Consider the following 20,576-nt stretch of genomic DNA (forward strand, 5'->3'; position numbering starts at 1 on the left):
TGATTTCATAACCTATTTTCATAAGAAAAATAGAATGCCTGTGGATTTTTGCACCATCTTTTTTATATTTGTATTTTTAGTGATCGTGTTGTTAGTTACACCTTGGGTCGTAGACTTCCTACAGATCATGTCAGTGGACAGCTGCAGTTTCGGTTTGAGATAACCTCATCCATTCACCCAGGTAACCCATTATAATGTATTAAGGGGTGTGACAAGACGAGAATTGACAGACTAAGACAAACCGATACATTAGGTGGAGAGAGCCCCGCTCGCAAGCTTACAATCTTGAGGGAATGGGGTGACACACATAAGGAACAGAGAAAGGATGAGAGGTAGTGTGGTGGTTGTATCAATGACAAGGAGGTTCCAGCAGCTAAGATGTGTGCTTCTCTGAGTTACATAACTTATGTAATGGTATTTCTTATGAGGGCAGAAATGTATGGAGGAGCAGTGATATGGAGGGCCTTATAAGTTAGTACCAGGATTTTAAATTTAATTCTAAAGGTAATAGGGAGCCAGTGGAGGGTTTCACAGAGTGGGGAAGCAGAAGAGGAGCGACGTGCAAGGAAGATAAGCCTAGCAGCAGTATTTAGGACAGACGGCAGAGGAGAGAGCCGAGACAGCGGAATGCCAACCAGAAGAGTGTTGCAGTAGTCAAGACGGAAAATTATAAGCGAATGAACCAGAGTTTTTGTGGATTCTTGGGTGAGGAATGGGCGGATAAGAGAGATGTTTTTAAGGTGCAAGCGGCAGGATCTGGCGCAGGACTGAATGTGAGCGATGAAGGAGAGGTTAGAGTCAATTTTGTTTAGAAATTTGATTTTGTGTAATTGGTTTTCAGAATCTTGTGCATGTAATTTGGACAATTTTTATTAAAAAATAATAATTATCATTACCTATAGAATGTTTAACTGAAATGTTTTTTAAATAATACATAAAGATTATTTTCTGAAATAGTGATGGATATTTTTAATGTTTTTGTGTTTTTTTTGTATTCTTCCAGATGATGAAGATGTCTCTGTTTCTTCAGATCCATTAGAAGCTACACCCAGTGCAAGTCCTCATCAGTATCCAGCTGAGGACACCGCTAACGGATCCCAGAGAAGGACCTCAGTTGGCATTGAAAATCCGTGTTCCTCAATGCCAAATGGGTGCATTACAACTGGTGTTAATGACAAAAACTCTGTGATGGAAAACAGGTCTACTAGTCAGACCAGTTTACACAAAAATGCAATAGAAAGAACAGGTGCTGACAGTCTTCCAGTGGATGTAGCTGAAAACCCTGAACCCAGTGAAGCTGAGAGGACTTTACCTATAGTTGTCAATGATTCTGATCAATGTCATGGGGAATCTATCACAACGGATTCTGAAGCCAAAGCAGAGAGCATTGCAGATGTTAATGCAGATAGCCCAGTTGATAACACAGATACAGTCATTGTAGAGGAAGCAACTGTGTTAAGTGAGGGCTGCAAGGATGAAGAAAAAAACCCAGAAGAATCAGTGGACATATGCCAGGAACAAGATTCTGAACCTAAACTTAGAAACAAAGTGAAGCGGAAAACCAGGCCATGTTCACTACCTGTGTCAGAACTTGAAAATGTTATAGCATCAGCCTGTGGAGAGCCTGAAACCCCTCGAACACATTACATCAGGATTCATAATTTACTTCATAGTCTGCCTTCAGCTCAAATGATCGGGGATGGAGAAGAAGAGGAGCAAAGTGGTGTAGATGTTGATGAAGAATCCACAGTTAAGGAGGTGTCTGAGAAGGATCTTGTTAGTGAAACAGAAACTGTTATGCCAGATCCTTCCTCTGAGGTCGTAGGAGATGAAAATGATGATGTTGAAAACAGTAGAAGTACGTTCCCCCTTGATAGTTCCAGTGAACACCTCACTAGCTGTAACCCCCTTTGTGTAGATGGAGAGCTCCCTAGAACGGAAAGTGAAAGTGACTCAAGCCCAAGGATTCACGGAGACCATGACTGTGACACTTGTGACACCTCATGTTACAGCACATCCTGTTATAGCACGTCCTGTTACAGTACTTCCTGTTACAGCCCTTCTTGTTATGATAGTCACAACCGCTTCTCCAGCCATACTCGATTTTCATCAGTGGACAGTGCCAGAATATCTGAAAGTACTGTCTTCTCCTCGCAAGATGACGAGGAGGAGGAGAATAGTGCATTTGAATCCATGCCTGATTCTAATCAAAGCCCAGAGCCAGACAGAGATCATAATGATGGTTCCATCCAGTGGTCAGATGATGTGTCAGGCCAGAGTGGGAATTCTGAAAGGACTCCAGGTGGTATGGATTCTCCTGTAGCAGGACCATCCAATATGAGAGAAGGTTAGCATGAACCATCCAATGGGGTAGAATTCTTACAAAAACGTACCCACGTTTGTATAAGTTTTCATTGTATTTCATCATGTGAATTATTTTCTAAGAGACACATTATCATACAAGAGTACTTCTAGTGCTCATTTACTTATACTACTTTAATATTTGATTATGGCAGATTATATAAAGAATAATATAAAGGAGTTTAGTAATTATTATTGTAATTTATTTTAAATAATGTCAACTTAACAAAGCCAAATATATATTATTTGATAGAGCTAATTAACAGTGCTGAATCTATGTAAATGAATTCTGTGTACTTCTACGTATCTATTCATGATAATTGCTCATCATAGAGTCTATTTTTAAATTCTACTGAGCATATGCAAGCTGATGTTATAAAGTTGTTATAATACAACATTCAGAGAGGTTTCTGTCATTCCTGCTATGGTACATAAGAGAACCTAAAGATGATGAGATGGCAGGCACATATTTCACTTAATATCATGCGATTCCTATATTTATAGGCGCTTTACGAGTGCATTTTTCCCTATAATTATGTTCAAAATTATATGTCTGTTTTAATGACCACTGCTAATTCAGCTCTTGGTTCTCTTAGCCAAATGTTCCAGATTATCCCTGTTTGCTTTCTAGTGCGTTGTGAATGTAGGAGCATCTTTTTTTTTCCTGGTTACACTTTTTCTAGCCACCTTTCCATATATGAACTTTTTCTTAGGAAATCTCTTCCTACATCCCTACACTTGTCAATAAAATAAAGAGTGGCCCAAAATAAGTAACATTCAAAATGTAAAACAAAAACCATCTAGTATAAATGTATAGGTTTGCAGTGATTTAGAAAACAACCAAGTGGTTTTGCACCTTGAAAACATTTAAAGTAATGTGATTTAAAATAATATGTATCATGACAAACCAGAAGAACTCTGGAGCCAAATGCGGAGCAGTCACCAGAAACATGTTATTGATTTCTTACGCGAATACAAATTTAGCTTCCTCGTTATTTACACAAAAAAGATCTTTAGTTCTACAAATATAAATGTGTTGTAATGTTATTATCTCTATATAGGTGGTTGCCCTCTGCCAAATAACTCTCCAGCAACACCACCTGTAAGTCAGCTTCCATCTCTGAGGTCAGATCACCATCATTACCCGACTATAGATGAGCCTCTGCCACCAAGTAAGAACTTGGGTTCTTTTGTTTTGATCCAGACAGAATCATTATTATTTATAGTTTTACATAGTGCCATGTTATTCCGCAGCTCTGTACAATGAGTAAACCGGACATGACAAGTACCATATTTGCATGAATATAGGCCGCACTTTCCCCCTCCACTTTAAGTCTTTAAAGTGGGGGTGCAGCCTATAATCGGGGTTTAGTGCAGGAAAGCACAATTCATATCGCCTGACGCCCGGGACATGTAGTAGGGTTAGGATCCAGGGTTAGGATCCAGATCCCCCGCAGCGCTGCAGGGGAACTGGATCCTACTCTCCGGCAGCCATGGACGTCTACGCGATATGCTGAGACAACCTCCCCTGGCTGCACTTCCCACGGGGGGAGTGCCGGAAAGGGAGATTGTTAAAGCACATCGTGCAGACGTGCCAGCAGCGGAGGTTGTTTACGCTTGCATCGCCGCAGCCGGTGAATGTCTGCGTGATGTGCTTTAACAATCACGCAGATGTCCCCCGCCTGCCCCGCTAGACACCTGGGAGTCTTCATTGGTAAGTCGAGGGGGGGGCATATCTAGGGGGCAGAGTGGCAGCATATCTCGGGGGGGGGCAGAGTGGCAGCATATCTATTCCACTAAATTGTTTTTTTTCTAAGAATCTAAATTTTTCTTTAAAAAAGCACCTAACTTTTAGGGTGCGGCCTATAATTGAGCCAATACGGTATATAACATAACAATTACACTTACAGAAGCAACAGGTGAGGAGGGCCCTACATTGATTTTAATTATCTATATGCTCAGCCAGATTCACTAGAAGGGTACAATGCTAGGTATCTGATAGGGGAGAAATTCAGCCAAATTACACAGTAATGTTGCAACCTAAAGCACATTTGGCTCATTGCATGTGTGTTCATTGCAGCAAATCTCCTATTGTGACTCTGAGAATATTAATGGTATGTTTAAGATATTTAAAAGGACTGAACTGAGAAGTAATATAATAAGTGATAATCTTTTTGTGGCTGAGGAGCAACTCTGCTGCCAAGGAACAGAGAATTGATTTTATAAATGGAACCTAATTAGTCATGCTGTCACTTCACATGGTGTAGTAAAATGCAGAATAAGCAAAGCAAGGACTTCTTAATACAAGGTGTGCAAGCTTTGTGAATGGAAAAGCATTGGGATGCAATATTTTACTATTCATCTTTAATAGCCATGAGTGATAAAAAAGTAAAAAAAAAAAATGTGAATAATTTGTAACACCGTTTTTTAAAATGCAGACTGGGAAGCTCGTATTGATAGCCACGGGAGAGTATTTTATGTGGATCATGTAAACCGAACAACAACATGGCAGCGTCCAACCACGGCAGCGACACCGGATGGCATAAGCAGGTCTGGTTCCATCCAGCAGATGGAGCAGCTCAATCGCAGGTTGGTTTACCTATTTTTATGCAACAGGTGGAGCAGTCATTTATTCTTTGCTCCCGGCCTCACAACAGAAATATATGGAAGGTTCACGGTTTCAACATATACAGCAAGTCTAGGTAACCCATAGTAGGTCCTACCCAGCACCACACGCCATCAAAATACCCTACAGCTACACAGTCAGTGTTTGCTTGAACCACTCATGCAAACAAAAACAAATATCTCAATGTGGAATTATCTGTTGTACACATGCAGTACAAGGCATCTCCTATATCTACCAAGGATTGATCAGATTTTAAGACACCTGCATGCAAAGAAATATGAGACTAGCGCAACCATGAATGGACAACATCTTAATAGCCTACTCTACTACTGCAGTCAAAGCAACGGATATTTTATCCAGATCCCCTAGTTTAAAGCTGCTATACAATGATAACAGCTAATAGTACTAATTCTAAGAATTTTGTTAATCAGTTCTTGACTGAAAGTCCGCCATAAAATCAGTACACAGGTTTATTCCAGAGCATTTCGAAGGTTGTTTTCTGGTAGTGAAGCTAGAACTGCACTTGGTTCTAACACTTCTTAGTTAAACGCACCATTCTTCCTCAGCAGATGGTGCATGTTGGTGAATTCAATATTTGTCAAACCCTCCAATCTAAGTTGTCATTAATTTCAGAGCGAACTCTGTTCAGCAGTTCAATAAAAAAGGCAACCCTCCCCCAACATTTGTTCAGATTGCATGGACCCAGAAAAGGTCATAAAACAGGCTATAGAAATGCTCCTGCACATGATTTAGAGTGAGGGATATGCTAAAGCGTGTGCCATAGGTGCACCACATGGTAGTTGTATGGCAGCAGCAGCACATCAGTTTGCTTGAAGAGCATGAACTGCACTGAAGTCAGGGGTCCACATGAGGTAAGATAGAGGGAGGACAGACAGGGAGGGAGAGATGTGTCAGCTGTGACAGTGTGTGTCCCAGTGTGTGTGTGTGGGTGCAAGTGTATTGTGTTTTAGTGTGTTACTCTATGGTAGACTGTGTTTATTGTATGGTGGTGGAGTGTGCATGTTAGAGTATGGTGCTAGCATGAGTGTGTGTTTGCTAGTATATGGCGTTAACATGAGTGTTAACATTTGCTGTTAGTGTGTGTCGGTAGGTGCTAGTGTATGGTGTTAGCATGAGTGTGTTTGTTAGCAAATGTGTTGAGTGTGTTAGCATGAGTGCATGTGTGTTAGTGTGAGTGTGTGCCAGCATATCGGGGGAGCCTAGGTTTAGTTGTGCGAAGGAGAGGACAAACATAGTGTGTGTATACATGTGTACGTGTATGGCAAGTGAGTCTGCACCCAGTAATTCTAGTGTCACCCCTATTTGGAGTATACTTAACAAAATGTGTGTAAATGCAAAGTGAACAGAAGTCAGAAAGTATTTCTAAATCACTGTTTAAATATTACCTATAATAGTTAAATGCTCCATACAGTCATTACATACAGTAAATGTTGGGAAAATCATTAGCAAATTTTCGAACTAAGAAATTCAATGCTTGGTTTTGGTTTTTTTTTTTTTTTAAATCAGAAATTTTCTACAATAATTGCACATGACATAATTATTACATATTACAGGTATATCTTGTAGTTTATATTTACTAAAATACTTCTGTAAAATAAGGTATCAAAATATCCAGAGGACAATTGCAACAGAGAGACCAGAGGAAGAAGCCGCTGGTAGAAGTGAAAGAGTTCCAGGGGTTTGCGACTCTGAAACAGACCTCTCCCAGCTAAACACAGGTAGAAAAGTGTTTTTTTGTACTGTGTATCATAGGAGAATCGTTTAGTGTTTGGATACTCATAAGTCAAGTATGATGGATTTAACAAAATATCATGGTTCATACTGCAATGCTTAACAAAAACAAATAAAAATGGAAAATTAAGAGAAACAGGGTCTCTAAGTAAGGGGTGGCTGATGAACACTGAAGGGCAGAAGGGCATTATGGCTCAGAATGCGTGTAATTTTTATTATAAGCAGGTTGAGAAAATGTGAATTATTTTATATCTAAAACAACTGCAGATCCTTTGATATCTAAGACAAACCACACCAGAGTTTATTTTGTGCAGAAAAAAAATATTTAAATACAAAAATATAAACATCTAAGACAATCTTTTTTATTCAAAAGTTTCTGTCTTCAAACATCAACCTATCAACATATATTGTGTTTGAAGAGCCTTGTTTCCAAACATATTTATTTTATTTGTTTATTGTTATTTTACTTTTTTTTTCCATGCTTTGATTGCACTTTAATCTTTTAACCCTGTGTTATTACACTTTTCTTTGACAGAACTAAGGAGAGAGGGTTCCATGACACCTATCAATTCCCAGAAAATTACCTTATTGCTTCAGTCTCCAGCTGTCAAATTTATAACCAACCCTGAGTTTTTTACTGTGCTGCATGCAAACTATGTAAGTGGCAAGTTCTTTCACGAATTCTACACATGGTATTCATCATAACCCTAAAGGTGCTCCTCCATTTAGACGAAACATAAATTACACACTTTATGACGTCAAGCAAAGAAACCTTAGTGGATCTGTACACGTATTGTTTTAATCACATATAAAAAGCATGGGATAAGAAACTTTTCAGTTTCTATGACAATGCTGCTTTTGTGTAACGTGACACGTTTCCAACAAAATGATGAATCAGGATCAAGATTTTATTTGTTTATATATGTTTTTACTTTGAGCAATTAACCGTATTAGAATAACGTTTCCAATGTTGTATTTAATTTGACCAAATACTGTACCCCACCTGGAGTTTGAAGACACTAACTAGAAGCTCTGGGGAAGCACATCAGTGTTGCAGCTTGAGCTGCCCTTAAAATCTATAGGCTCACAAGGTTGCATATTTAAGTCTCGTAGACATTAGTCCAGTCTAGGACTTTATGAAATTCCAATTTTCCACTATTCTGGTAATGGCAATCACTGTGCTGGGCTCTGGTGAATCTGGAATTCTGGAAGATATAATAATTCCAGATTTTAATTAATAGTTAATTAACAGTTTAATTAATAGCTGTCCCAAAGAAGAAGCTAGTCTAATCTGTGATTTACAGTTATGACTCTCTCTATTATGTTAAGGGGAGCTGATCCTGGTTCTCCTGACCTGAGTATAAAGAGCAATACAAAGTTCAAAATGGAGAGAATATATGCGATGAGAATGGCAGGTCCTCTCTGTTGATGTAGCTATGGTGCCCTCCTGTGGCCATACGTTGAACTGCAATTAAAGTGCTTTTGGTGACCCATGTTTCAAATTGAACAATTCTTCCTGGTCAATCTCCTGCTGTTGTCCACGTTTTATTTTTCCCCATTACAGTGGAACATATTATATTCTTATTTTACAAATCTTTCCAAAGTTGTAAATTACAAATTGTATGGTGATAAATAGGATGTGCTCAAAGGGCTTTAATAAATATATTTTAATTATGACTTTTTAATTTAATTCATATTTTGCAATGCATTCATAAATCCCACCCTTTTTTACATTTTGCTTGCACGCTTCCAAACACAGTCATAAAACTTAGGATGATAATTACATGCTTCTCTCTTGAGACGTTGGCATATAGGGGGACTTATTACCATTTATTTACTTTGCACCTGCATACCATAAAACGCACACATTTTACAGCTAAGGATTAAAAGATGTTTATTTCATAGGAAAAATTGCAGACATGATCAAATTAAGTCAGAACGCATAATTTAGGTGTTTGGCCTCTTCAGTTAAGGCTCTTGGGTGAGATTCCAAGAATCACATAAGCCTAGTCATAAAAATATTTTTATAAAAAATTGCAAAATGATACTATGGAAAGTAATTATTTTTTACATTAACCTACCTGACATATTTAGCAAGAAAAATGCCATGGACAAACGCAAAATAGTATACATTAAATATTAAAATTAAAATACATTTACTAAAAGCTGACCTACTCTCATTAGATGTTGAAGCTTCTACAACCATGAATTGCTGCAACACAATCAGTTTGCTTCACAGATCTCTAAGAGAAGATATGGGCCCATTTGTAACAGAATGAATGGATTCAATGGTAGCCCCACCTTCTAAATAAGCTATATACTTGATAACATTTGTATTCATCTACAGAATATAGCAATAATGACGATTTAAATGTTGTTACCCTTTAACCCCTTAAGGACAATGGGCGGTCCTTTGTCATTAAGGGGTTAAGATGCTGATATTTATATACATAATAAGGGTTTAAATCCCCAACATTTTGCTCATATCTCCTTGTGTTCAGAGTGCCTACCGAGTATTCACAAACAGCACCTGCTTGAAGCACATGGTTCTGAAAATTCGAAGAGACGCGCGGAACTTTGAACGCTACCAGCACAATAGGGACTTGGTGAATTTCATTAACATGTTTGCTGACACCAGGCTGGAGCTGCCACGTGGATGGGAAATCAAAACTGACCAACAAGGAAAGGTACGACAGTGAGAAGAGGGTACAGTCTGTAATGTATTATGGCTTTGGCCGACTAGGCGTAAGGTGGCGGATCCAGGGAGGAGGCAGACCTCCATAGTGTCGATTTCACATGAATTAATACAGAGATTCAGGATATATCATCGTGTCCCAGCCAGCACGCTACAGGAACAGGACCTGCAGCTGATGGGACGTTTGAGTCTGGTCATGTTATGTCATGCAGTTGATGGGCGGCAAGTAACCTTTATGCTTGTTCTTGATGACGACTGTACAGGATGTGACACATGGGTAGAGAAGTAACAACAGTGATGAAAAGGTGATAACCTGGAGTAAATAATATAAACATACTGGCCGATCATTAAAATAACAGTGTGCCGAGCGTGCTGGGGGGCATCTGGGAGAGCCCAAGCCATGGAAAGACATATTGAGATCCAGGTCCAACCTTGCTGTTTTTTAAGGTTGTAAAGTTGGGAGAAATGAATTAGTTTTATATGCCATACTGTAGGGTTGCTTTGTTTACTTGAGTAATGAAATAAAATGTTCAAACGCATCACATGGTTTACGTGTGTGCACTTTTTTTCTGCTCCCTGCAGTCTTTCTTTGTCGATCATAATAGTCGAGCAACGACATTTATTGATCCAAGAATTCCTCTTCAAAATGGCCGCCTTCCCAATCACCTCACACACAGGCAGCACCTCCAGCGGCTTAGAAGTTACAGTGCAGGAGAGGTAAAGTGCAATCCATGTACTCATATTTGATAAAGCTAATGTTCCTTTTCTTAACTTGATAAGCAGTCATATTTTTTACTTTATGGTGGACACTATCTTATGTCATAACACAGTTTTAACCTGTATGAGACCCTAATTTGTATATTTTTTGTTGTTGCTAGGCATCGGAAGTATCCAGAAGCAGGGGAGCATCTTTGTTAGCCAGGCCAGGCAACAGTCTGGTAACAGCGATAAGAAATCAGCACCAAAATGAGGCAGTGCCCCTGGGTAAGAACATCACGTTTTATTATTGTGGGATCATGAGGGGGCCAAACCACAGATTTAACCTGTGGGTTTCAACAGTAGAGATCCTCTTTTGTAATATTGCTTCCTCAACGCTGTGAATTGTTATTTGTTCGTTGATGCCCTTGCTGTTCATGAATGAGTGTATTTGAATGGCACCACTCTTTTTTACCAGCAAAAAGCCTAGTAAAGCTGCGGCCTTATTTTGATTATTGTTTTTCATATCCAAGAAATATATTTGATATGTTTCGTCATTTGCACATTTCTGGGTCAACCCCAATACATTCATCCTTGTTGTAAGTTTCTGCTTGGAACCCTACCTCAGTGCTTTTTTTTTTTTTATTTCAGCTTATAATGACAAGATTGTCGCATTTCTACGTCAGCCCAATATTTTTGAGATGTTACAAGAACGGCAACCAAGTTTGGCCAGGAATCACGCGCTCAGGTAATTATTTATTTGTTAAAATTTCTATTCTATAAGTTATGGACATTTATATTTTCTTGAGCAGCCAACTACCAAAATATGTACAGTACAGTAGAAAAAGTACTTTCCCATTGTTTCCAGTTTTTTATATATAATGCGTAGGTTGCTTTTTTGGGTGAATTTGCTGTTGCACAGCCCAAAAAGTGATTTTTAAAAAATTACTTACATTATTGCCAAAGTGATAACTGTGAAAATGACAAATTTTAATTTATAAAGGTGTCTTGTGGCTTAAACTGGGCTTTTGATATAATTTTAGCGTAACTACAGCTTACATTCATTAGAACACAACCCTACAGGCCTCTTGGAAGAGTGTAAGAGCATAACATGGAGCCGCATGCCCAGCCGACAGCCACACGTATGTAATTTAGCCGCTGCTGGCCTTAAAGTACCAAAGCCGCTTTTATTCCCCGGTCTGGCCCTGCAAACCTTGGTATTCATGCAGCATCCTCTTGGTTTCAAGGTCCTCTATACCTTTTCACTAAAGAAACAGCCACAGAACCATTAGAATACATATCTTAAATACTTACTGATGACATAGTGTTAGTCAGGATTATAATTTAATTAACAAAAGATAGTTGTAGTAAAATAATCAATTTCTGCACTCAAGTCAACAATCAGGAAATATAAAACATTTTTTTTAAATTCTATTTCCAGAAGAATGTATTACATTTTTCTAATCCTAAAATCACATGTTGCTGTTTTTGAGTTTCTTTTGGTTTTGTTTTATGGAATCCTGTAATACGTTTTATTGGGCCAACAAAATCACAGGTTTCACGACCTCAGATGTCTCTTCCACTGATGTTTTTAACATATTAAGTGGGTGAGGAAATCTTGAAATGAAAATGAAGGATGAACATTTCACAGATTATCATATTAGAGTTTTACCAGCAGATTGTGTGCTAGTAGTGAACTACTAGTAGTAAAACCGCAGTTGTTAAATGTTACACTGATCATATTTAGTTAAAAGTCACTTTATTTTTGTGTGATGCAGGGAGAAGATTCATTACATACGGACAGAGGGTACTCACGGGCTTGAGAAATTATCATGTGATGCAGATTTAGTTATACTGTTAAGGTACGTAATATATTTTTGTATTGTTATATACAAATGTGTGATTCTGACAGGTTTTTCGACTGGGGCTCATTTTTTTTTGAAAACGATACCATCTGTATGTTAAAAGAACATGCAGCTCATAGCTAAACAATACGTTTCATTGTGTAGTGTCTTCCCGGGGCTCTGAGTAGTCTTGGCAGCGTTCAATCTTGAACCTGCTGGGTGAGAATCCACTGGGAACGAGAAGTTGTGTCCAGAATGTCTGTGCACACATCTAAGGGTTTATTCACTATTTGAAGTCCATGATGTCATGAATTAAAAACAGAGCATCTCCTGGAAGAATATCTGAGTTACATATTGTTAGAGATTCCTTAAAACTTTTCTCGCTTATTTAGCTTCAACTGAAAAAAGACAAGAACACATCCTAACCTTTCCAAATGCATGGAAGTGTGTTGATAAAATACATGTTTTTTTGTGCATCTTAATGTTGATTGTTCTTTTTGCAGCCTTTTTGAAGAAGATATCATGTCATACATTCCACTTCAAGCTGCCTTCCACCCAGGGTACAGCTTCTCCCCTCGTTGTTCACCAGGATCCTCACCTCAGAACTCTCCAGGTGACTATTGTGGCAACAGTAGTATTTATAAGAAACTGTTATTTTGCCCCCTGGAAATAACAGGTAGTTATGAAAGTACAGGGAACCCCTCCTTAGGTAGCAGCACTAGCGCAAGACGTCTCCACACATTGTTGTCTTTTCAAGATGAGCAGCGTACACTCGTAAAAAGGCCTTCACCCCAATAAAATCAACTTGACAGCTCAGATGAAGGCTAGTTGGCCAAAAGCTTCATTAAACTTAATATGTCTGACCAACAATGTTCCCTCTAATTTTTCTTAGGTGGTGTGCGCAGAAAATTTCTCTTGTGCAAAAATTTTGCCAGAGCCAAAATTTTGTGCGCACAATATGCTTCTGCAAATGTTAAATTTAAATTGTTATTCTATATTTTTGGTATAGCTCGCTCATGGTTAATAACACTACATTATAGTGTGATGATGTAGTATTAGTTACACAACAGTATTACAACAGTATTACTTACTGTAATCAACTGGATTCCTTAGGAGTCTTCACTGACTGACAAACTTGAATGATAGACGCAACAGCTAACAGATTCAATGTAGATAGTATGGCCGTAGTCAATTTCAACATGAGGACTCATCAGCACTCCACTAAACTCGACAGCAGCTCAACCTAATATAATAAAGTCAAGTACTTATGGGTGGTTTTGAGTTTGGTCAATTGAAATAACTCTGTAACAAGACTGATAAATTGAACCTTATTGTTTGAGATGTTGAGGGTAATCTCATTATCACTCGTAAGAGTTAATATCTCTGGACCTTGCACCTGTGGTCCACAACTCAAGCAATAACATTTTCGCACCCATAGGTAGAACCATGTATTGTCTTTATTCTTATAATCCTGAGTACTGAAATTAAAAACTTGGTGATGATTTACAGGACTCCAGCGTGCCAGCGCCAGGGCTCCATCCCCTTACAGAAGAGATTTTGAAGCCAAGTTAAGAAATTTCTACAGAAAACTTGAAGCCAAAGGGTATGGGCAAGGCCCGGGTAAAATTAAGTAAGTGTTCATTCACTGTGAGGGCATTAAGTTGTTCTTAGTAGTGCTGTGTGATGGTATAATATAATGTATGATGGAAATCAACAAGATAGAAAAACAATAAAAGGTATAGAACAAAACTAGCTACATTGATACTACTGGGTGTGAAGATGCTGGACTGGTTTGCATGCAAACAACATGTACATAAGTACATAATTTATTCTAAGATGTGCATGCCTTAGCCTGATGTGCTTCAACCCAAGTTCATGGAGCATTCATCCAACCGAAAGACCTACCAACATTTTCTTTCTTTCACAAATATACAAATGTGTCTCCAGGGTGCATTCATTTTACTGAGTCAGATATGGTTGGCTGAATAAATCATTGGGAGGTCTTTGAAGCCATAAATATTCTGGTCTTGTTTTATGGTGCAGTCTGACACATAGAATACATTTTAAGGAATATGCTGCATATATAATGTTTTGTTAATTAATCAGGATTTAAAAAAAAAAATAACTGCATTTTAAATAGGTGTAGCCCAAGGAAACTTCAAACACCTACACTCAACATACTTACAGTGAATGCTCACACCATCTTTACACGATGGGCGTTTTTAGATCATTATTCATAATGCCATGGTAACCAGCAATTCTGAAGTGTAAACATATAAATAGATAAAAATATATTATTATTACCTTTTATTTACTGAGTGCCAACAAATTATGCAGCTCTGTTCCATTTAAATGGGGTAGTTAACATATACTGTAAATAACAAATATACGTTACTGCATACAGACACATCTGGAGTTAAGAACAGAGGGGTGAGCAGGTTAGGGCTTGGCTTGAGATGGTAGGAAGCAGGCTGTTAGTTATGGTGCAAGAAGGTTACAACTGGGGTAAGTGAGGGAGATGAAATAGAAAATTTAAAGTGAAAAGGGGAGAGATTATTATTATTGTTATTATTATCTTTTATTTATAGAGCCCCAACAATTTATGCAGCGCTTAATACAATACATATATTCAAGGGGTATGACAACACAAGAATTGACAGAGTAAGACAAACCGATACATTAGGTGGAGAGAGCCCGGCTCTCAAGCTTACAATCTTGAGGGAATGGGGTGACAAACATAAAGCACAGAGAAAGGGTGAGAGGTAGTGTGGTGATTGTATCAATGACACGGAAGTTCTACCAGATAAGATGGTATACTTCTCTGAAGAAGTGAGTTTTGAGATGTTTCTTGAATGTTGGGAGGGAGGGTGAAGGCTGAATATTCGGTGGAGTTAGATTCCAGAGATATAGGGCAGCTTGAGTGAAATCTTGTAGACGGGAAAAGGAAGAGGTGATGAGTGAGGAACAGAGCCTTAGCCCATGGGAAGAATGTAGGGATCGAGTAGGAGAGTATTTGCTTATGAGGGCAGAAATGTATGGAGGAGCAGTGATATGGAGGGCCTTATATGTTAGTACCAGGATTTTAAATGTAATTCTAAAGGTAATTGGGAGCCAGTGGAGGGTTTCACAGAATGGGGAAGCAGAAGAGGAGCGACGTGCAAGGAAAATAAGCCTAGCAGCAGCATTTAGGACAGATGGTAGAGGAGAGAGTCGAGACAGTGGAATGCCAACCAGAAGAGTGTTGCAGTAGTCAAGACGGGAAATGATAAGTGAATGAACCAGAGTTTTTGCTGTAAGAGGCCAGAGAGGGAGGGGATCAGGGCAAAGGAATGTGCAGTTGAAGAGGTTAAAACCAAAATTAGCCCCCCTCCCAAAAAAACTGTCCCCAAAACACATAATTAGTACATATACAGGAAAACTTGCTTGCAGATCTGGCATAGTGGTCCAAATGAGTTTAAATACCTTTCCCATCTTGCAAGAGCTTGGCTTGGGATGGTAGTAAGTAGGCTGTTTGTTATGATGCAGGAAAGCTACAATGGGAGAAACAGAGAAAATATATGTGTATAATTAGAATGCAGTACCCTGGGAACGTAAAATTATTATTATTTCTAGTCGCTTATCCACGTGGGATTGTTTTTTTTCCACTTTTATATTCAAGCATGTTAATTAGAATTTCTTGAACATCGCACCTTTAGCATACACATAGGCCCGGACTGGCCATCTGACACTGGCCGACCACACAATACACTAGCCGCAGTGTGCAGCCACCGGTTGTGAATGGCGGAATCACAGCACCACCTGCTGTTTAAAATGCTATACTGCAAATGTCTTACTGTATTGGCTCGCTCATAGGCCGCACCCGAATATAGGCCGCACCCTGAAAGTTAGGTGCTTTGCTAAAGAAAATTTTTTTTTGTAAAAAACCACTGCCACTCTGCCCTCCCCCCCGATATATACTGCCACTCTGCCCTCCCCCCGATATATATACTGCCACTCTGCCCTCCCCCGATATATGCTGCCACTCTGCCCTCTCCCGATATATGCTGACACTCTACTCTCCCCCGAGACATGCTGCCACTCTGTCCCCAAGATGTGCCCCCCCCCCCGACTTACCAAAGCAGACTCCCGGGTGTTTTGCGGGGCCGGCAGGGGACATCTACACAATGCGTGGGAAGTGCCGGCAAAGGAGATTGTTAAAGCACATCGAGCAGACGTGCCGGCAGCGGTGGTTGTATACGCGCATTGCCGCTGCATTGCCGCTGCGCTTAGACAACCTCCCGTGCCGGCACTTTCCACGGGGGGGAGTGCTGGCAGGGGAGGCTGTCTAAGGGTATCGGAGAGTAGGATGCAGGTCCCCTGCAGCGTTTCGGGGTATCTTTATCCTAACCCTGCTGCCTGCCCGGCGCCCGGAACTGCATGTCCCGGGCGTCGGGCTATACAAATTGCGCATTCCTGCGCTAGACCCCGAATATAGGTCGCACCCCCACTTTTAAGACTTAAAGTGGGGGGGAAAAGTGCGGCCTATATTTGGGCAAATACGGTATATGATCTGGACCATACAGTATATTATATACCATGTTTTAAGAATATAAAAGGCACACAGATTTTAAAAGAATAACCCATAAACTTGTGGTTATTTGCTGTATAATAGAACATATTACTATTACAGTTGATCAAGAAAAGACCCAAGATTAAAAATGTAATCTTAAGAAATTCTATTTTTAAATTATATTTAAATTGCAAATTTGGCCCATCCCAAACAAGTAAGCATTTCTGCTTGAATTAATATAGTTCAAAACAAATGATTTCACGAGTGAAAATGTGATATAACGCAGAGCAGGAAACTCCAAGCTGAGTGCGAATAGGAACTATAAAACAACAATCTACAATTTCATTGCCTTGTATTACTGAGGTGTCAGCAGATTTATAAAGCCTGGAGTCTTAGTAAAAATGGGATTCTTTCAATGCCATTGCCATCTACCCTTAGTAAAAAGTACATGTGTTTTATTCATTGGTTTGGGTTCACTGGTAATGCATAACTGTGGTTACACATTAGTTTGCGAGACCTGAAATTAGGGTACAATGGTGACAAATTTCATAGATTTTTTTTTTAATGGCCATTTTTAATACAGTACTGGTGGATACAACTGGATTCAATTAAGATCATCTGATAACATCAGACCAAGTTGGTGCTTTATGAATAAATAATAATATTAAAATATACTGTGCAGCAACTTGGCTTCGTTTTAAGATTTTACCGTCTTATGTCTTCATCTAACCAAATAAATTTGGTTTTAGAGCTGTTTTCTGGTGCTGAGACAGTATTAACCCCTTAAAGGCAATGGTTTGTCCTTAAACCCATTTATGACAATGCATTGTGAGCCTATACATGTACAGGCTTTGTTGTGAAGGGGTTAATGGACTTAGAAGTTATCACGGTAGAATTTTACTATTGCAGAGGCAAGTACGCATACCTGACCCTGATTAATATACTATGTCACCCTCATCACGAAGTCCCCATGCAAGAAGAAATGGGCCACTACTTGGAATTATTAATCTCCCCATCCTCGTGTGCACAGTTAGAGGAGTAAGAAAATACAGAAACCACGGATTCAGCCTGCTTTTATCTTTTTTACGTTTATTTCTTTTTTCAGCAGGGACGTAGTTATTTCTAACTATAAACTCTAAGCCGACATACATAAAACATATAAAAGTACTTATTAAAATACCACATATCATAATACTAATGATGCTGCAAAAAAAAAAAAAAGAGTCACTTTAAATAGATACCCGCTTTAACAAGAATATTTCTAATGTCAGCACCTCGGTGATTATAGGAACACGGGAGGAGAAGACAAGCCGTAGCATATATTATATCATCTCTTCATAGCACTAGTTTTAGCATTTTTATTACCCTGTCTCACTTTCAAAGCGAGCATCTGTTACATCTATTAGCCACGTAGGGAACAGAGACCGGCCACAACATTACATAATGAAACAAGTTGAAGATTCCTGAAATATTATTTGCGTTTTTTATTATTTGACTTTGTGTTTTTCTGAATAGTTGCATTGTTTCTAGGTAGTAGCTCAGTGTAATATTTTTTTATGTATTTTATATTTGAAAACCCTAATCTTTGTAATACGTTCATGTGCATTCTAGTGAGGACATCTTTGCTTGACTTTATTGAATTCCACACTCCTTGGTGTTTATGGGGGGCCACAGTAATGATATTATGTGTCAATAGAAAGAAGGGTTCATCAGCTCATACCACCTGTATATTTATGTTTCTCTCACAGGCTCATAATACGTCGAGATCATCTTTTAGAGGGCACTTTTAACCAAGTAATGGCTTACTCACGCAAGGAGCTCCAAAGGAACAAGCTTTATATAACATTTGTTGGGGAAGAAGGGTAAGTATCATGTTAACGCATGCCCATGAGACATTAGATCTTAAAAAACTATGAGATGGGAAGTCCAGTTCCTGCCCATAACCCTGTTAGAACAGGGAGAAAAGCTCTTCCTGAAATTGCTTCTTTGCGCCTAATTATCCAACTATAAAAGATCTAAATTTAGGGTACTATATAGAGATTAACCCCTTAGTCCAAAATGATCGCCATCATGTAATCAGTGGCCATTAAGGACCATTATGATGACATGGAATGTTATGTGAAACCATGTGAGATGTTCTTCATATCAATCTTGTCCCAATAAAACTAAAGACAGATATTGGCACAGGCAGATTAAGGCTAGTGCTCATGCAAAATTGATCATATGCTGTTTAATGCTTTTCTTCTTCTTTTTAGTTTGGATTATAGTGGCCCATCTCGGGAGTTCTTCTTCCTTCTCTCGCAAGAGCTCTTCAATCCTTACTATGGTCTGTTTGAATATTCTGCCAATGACACATACACGGTGCAGATCAGCCCGATGTCTGCATTTGTAGAAAACCATCTTGAGTGGCAAGTATTTGGTTTTCTTTAGTTAACATATTAATTGCATGTCTTCCAATACCCTGGTGGAATTTGAAGGATAAAATAAAGACACTGAACAGTATTAGTATGAATGCTTCAGTACGATGATTTTTAAATACCTAAAAATAACAGTATGGCACAATTTCTAAAACATTATTGTGAAACAGTATATTAGGCTTTCTTTTTTATTCCTCCCCACTATTTGAAAACTGTTTACGTGCATATTGACAGGCTTTGTGCTTACGTAAACATTTCTACCTGTTGGATAAAAATTACGCATTTTTTATTTTCCATATGGAGCGGAGGTGAATTAACCCAGGTTCTATTTCTCCTATTAATCCAGTCACCTGACAGTGTTATTTTCACTAATTAACAAAGCATGGTAGATTGGGCTAATTTGTCAGAGGTAATGCATACCAGATTTATTGCTCCAAAGCCCATGTGTCATAGTTGCCTGTTATGGCAGGATTTATAGAACGCACACTGTAAATCAGGCTTCAAGCAAAGGCTTTGCAATTAGATCCCATTGACCTCCATGCATATAAATCTTCCACTCAACATCTGGAATGCCAGGTTGGCTCATTAACTTGCAAAAAGCATAGAATTAGTACTTTATATTTCCTCAGCAATTTTCCAGACATTTTGGACGCAATTCTTTAAAGAATGCTTATCTTTTTTCTATTTTTTTTTAAGTTTATTTTCTATGGCAATGTAGAACTGAAGGAGAATACGGATGCTACTTAGAATGTTATCTCACAAACCAAGGTTTCTCATCTTACAGTTACTTCAAGTGATACAAAAGAGGTTTAATAACTGGAAAAAAAGTCAACATATTAATAGTCTTTGGTTAGAAGGAGTTATACTTGGAATTACTTGGTTGGAGAAATCTATATCTATAGATATGTAAATACAAAAGGAAATACTCCAAGGTGTCCTGCGCAGCTTATCAGGAATATTTTGTACCCCAGTAACCCAGACTTACTGCATGCCAAGTATTGGCAAATTCTTATTCAATGGAAACAAATGCATTTTTGAAGCACTGAATAATGTTTCAGAATGCATATTAAAAGTTCAGTCTGTCCTGTGGTTTTAATGTGAATACTTCATCATTCCTTCTTTAAAGAAATTCTATCCTTCGGTTCAGGTTCCGGTTCAGTGGGCGCATTCTTGGCCTTGCCCTCATTCACCAGTATCTGCTGGACGCCTTCTTCACAAGACCTTTTTATAAGGCACTTCTGAGGCTGTGAGTATAAATCAAGCGACTGTAAAACAACAGCGTTATAGTATAGAATGCATCAATCACATGCATAAGAGTTATTTATAACAAGGAACAAAATACGTACATTGATTCATTCCTGTACACAAGAATGAGCTAGTCTTGTCCTGCTTCCCACATTGCATGCGTTAAACACCCCAAGCTTGCCTTATCTAGCAGAAATGGATTGGGTTATGGGACCCACTGGATACAAATCTGAAAGTGCCATTTAATATGTACACCATAGAAGAGTGAAGAGATAGTGGAGACATGACATTCATGTATGCCATGTGATTGAATAAAGATTTCATGCAAAGAATGTTTAATAAATTGAGTCAGATGGTATTATTTAAAGTTAGAGGGTGGAACTGAGAGGTA

The 20,576-nt window shown here is 38.7% G+C and overlaps 1 protein-coding gene across 1 annotated transcript in view; it reads left to right on the forward strand.

The window, feature by feature from the left end:
- Positions 1–20,576, forward strand: part of HECW1 (HECT, C2 and WW domain containing E3 ubiquitin protein ligase 1) — a 100,261-nt gene that overhangs the window by 74,195 nt on the left and 5,490 nt on the right. The window contains exons 9-24 of the mRNA XM_053466089.1: positions 81–181; positions 1,004–2,347; positions 3,423–3,533; positions 4,800–4,950; positions 6,608–6,726; positions 7,275–7,396; positions 9,241–9,426; positions 10,017–10,151; positions 10,313–10,418; positions 10,782–10,878; positions 11,909–11,992; positions 12,478–12,587; positions 13,484–13,604; positions 18,272–18,385; positions 18,779–18,931; positions 20,088–20,186. Of these exons, the coding sequence (XP_053322064.1) occupies positions 81–181; positions 1,004–2,347; positions 3,423–3,533; positions 4,800–4,950; positions 6,608–6,726; positions 7,275–7,396; positions 9,241–9,426; positions 10,017–10,151; positions 10,313–10,418; positions 10,782–10,878; positions 11,909–11,992; positions 12,478–12,587; positions 13,484–13,604; positions 18,272–18,385; positions 18,779–18,931; positions 20,088–20,186 (3,153 nt within the window). The remainder of the gene's footprint in view (positions 1–80; positions 182–1,003; positions 2,348–3,422; positions 3,534–4,799; positions 4,951–6,607; positions 6,727–7,274; positions 7,397–9,240; positions 9,427–10,016; positions 10,152–10,312; positions 10,419–10,781; positions 10,879–11,908; positions 11,993–12,477; positions 12,588–13,483; positions 13,605–18,271; positions 18,386–18,778; positions 18,932–20,087; positions 20,187–20,576) is intronic.

The sequence above is a fragment of the Spea bombifrons genome, chromosome 5 (assembly GCF_027358695.1).
Source record: "Spea bombifrons isolate aSpeBom1 chromosome 5, aSpeBom1.2.pri, whole genome shotgun sequence".
NCBI classification, from domain to species: Eukaryota; Metazoa; Chordata; class Amphibia; order Anura; family Pelobatidae; genus Spea; species Spea bombifrons.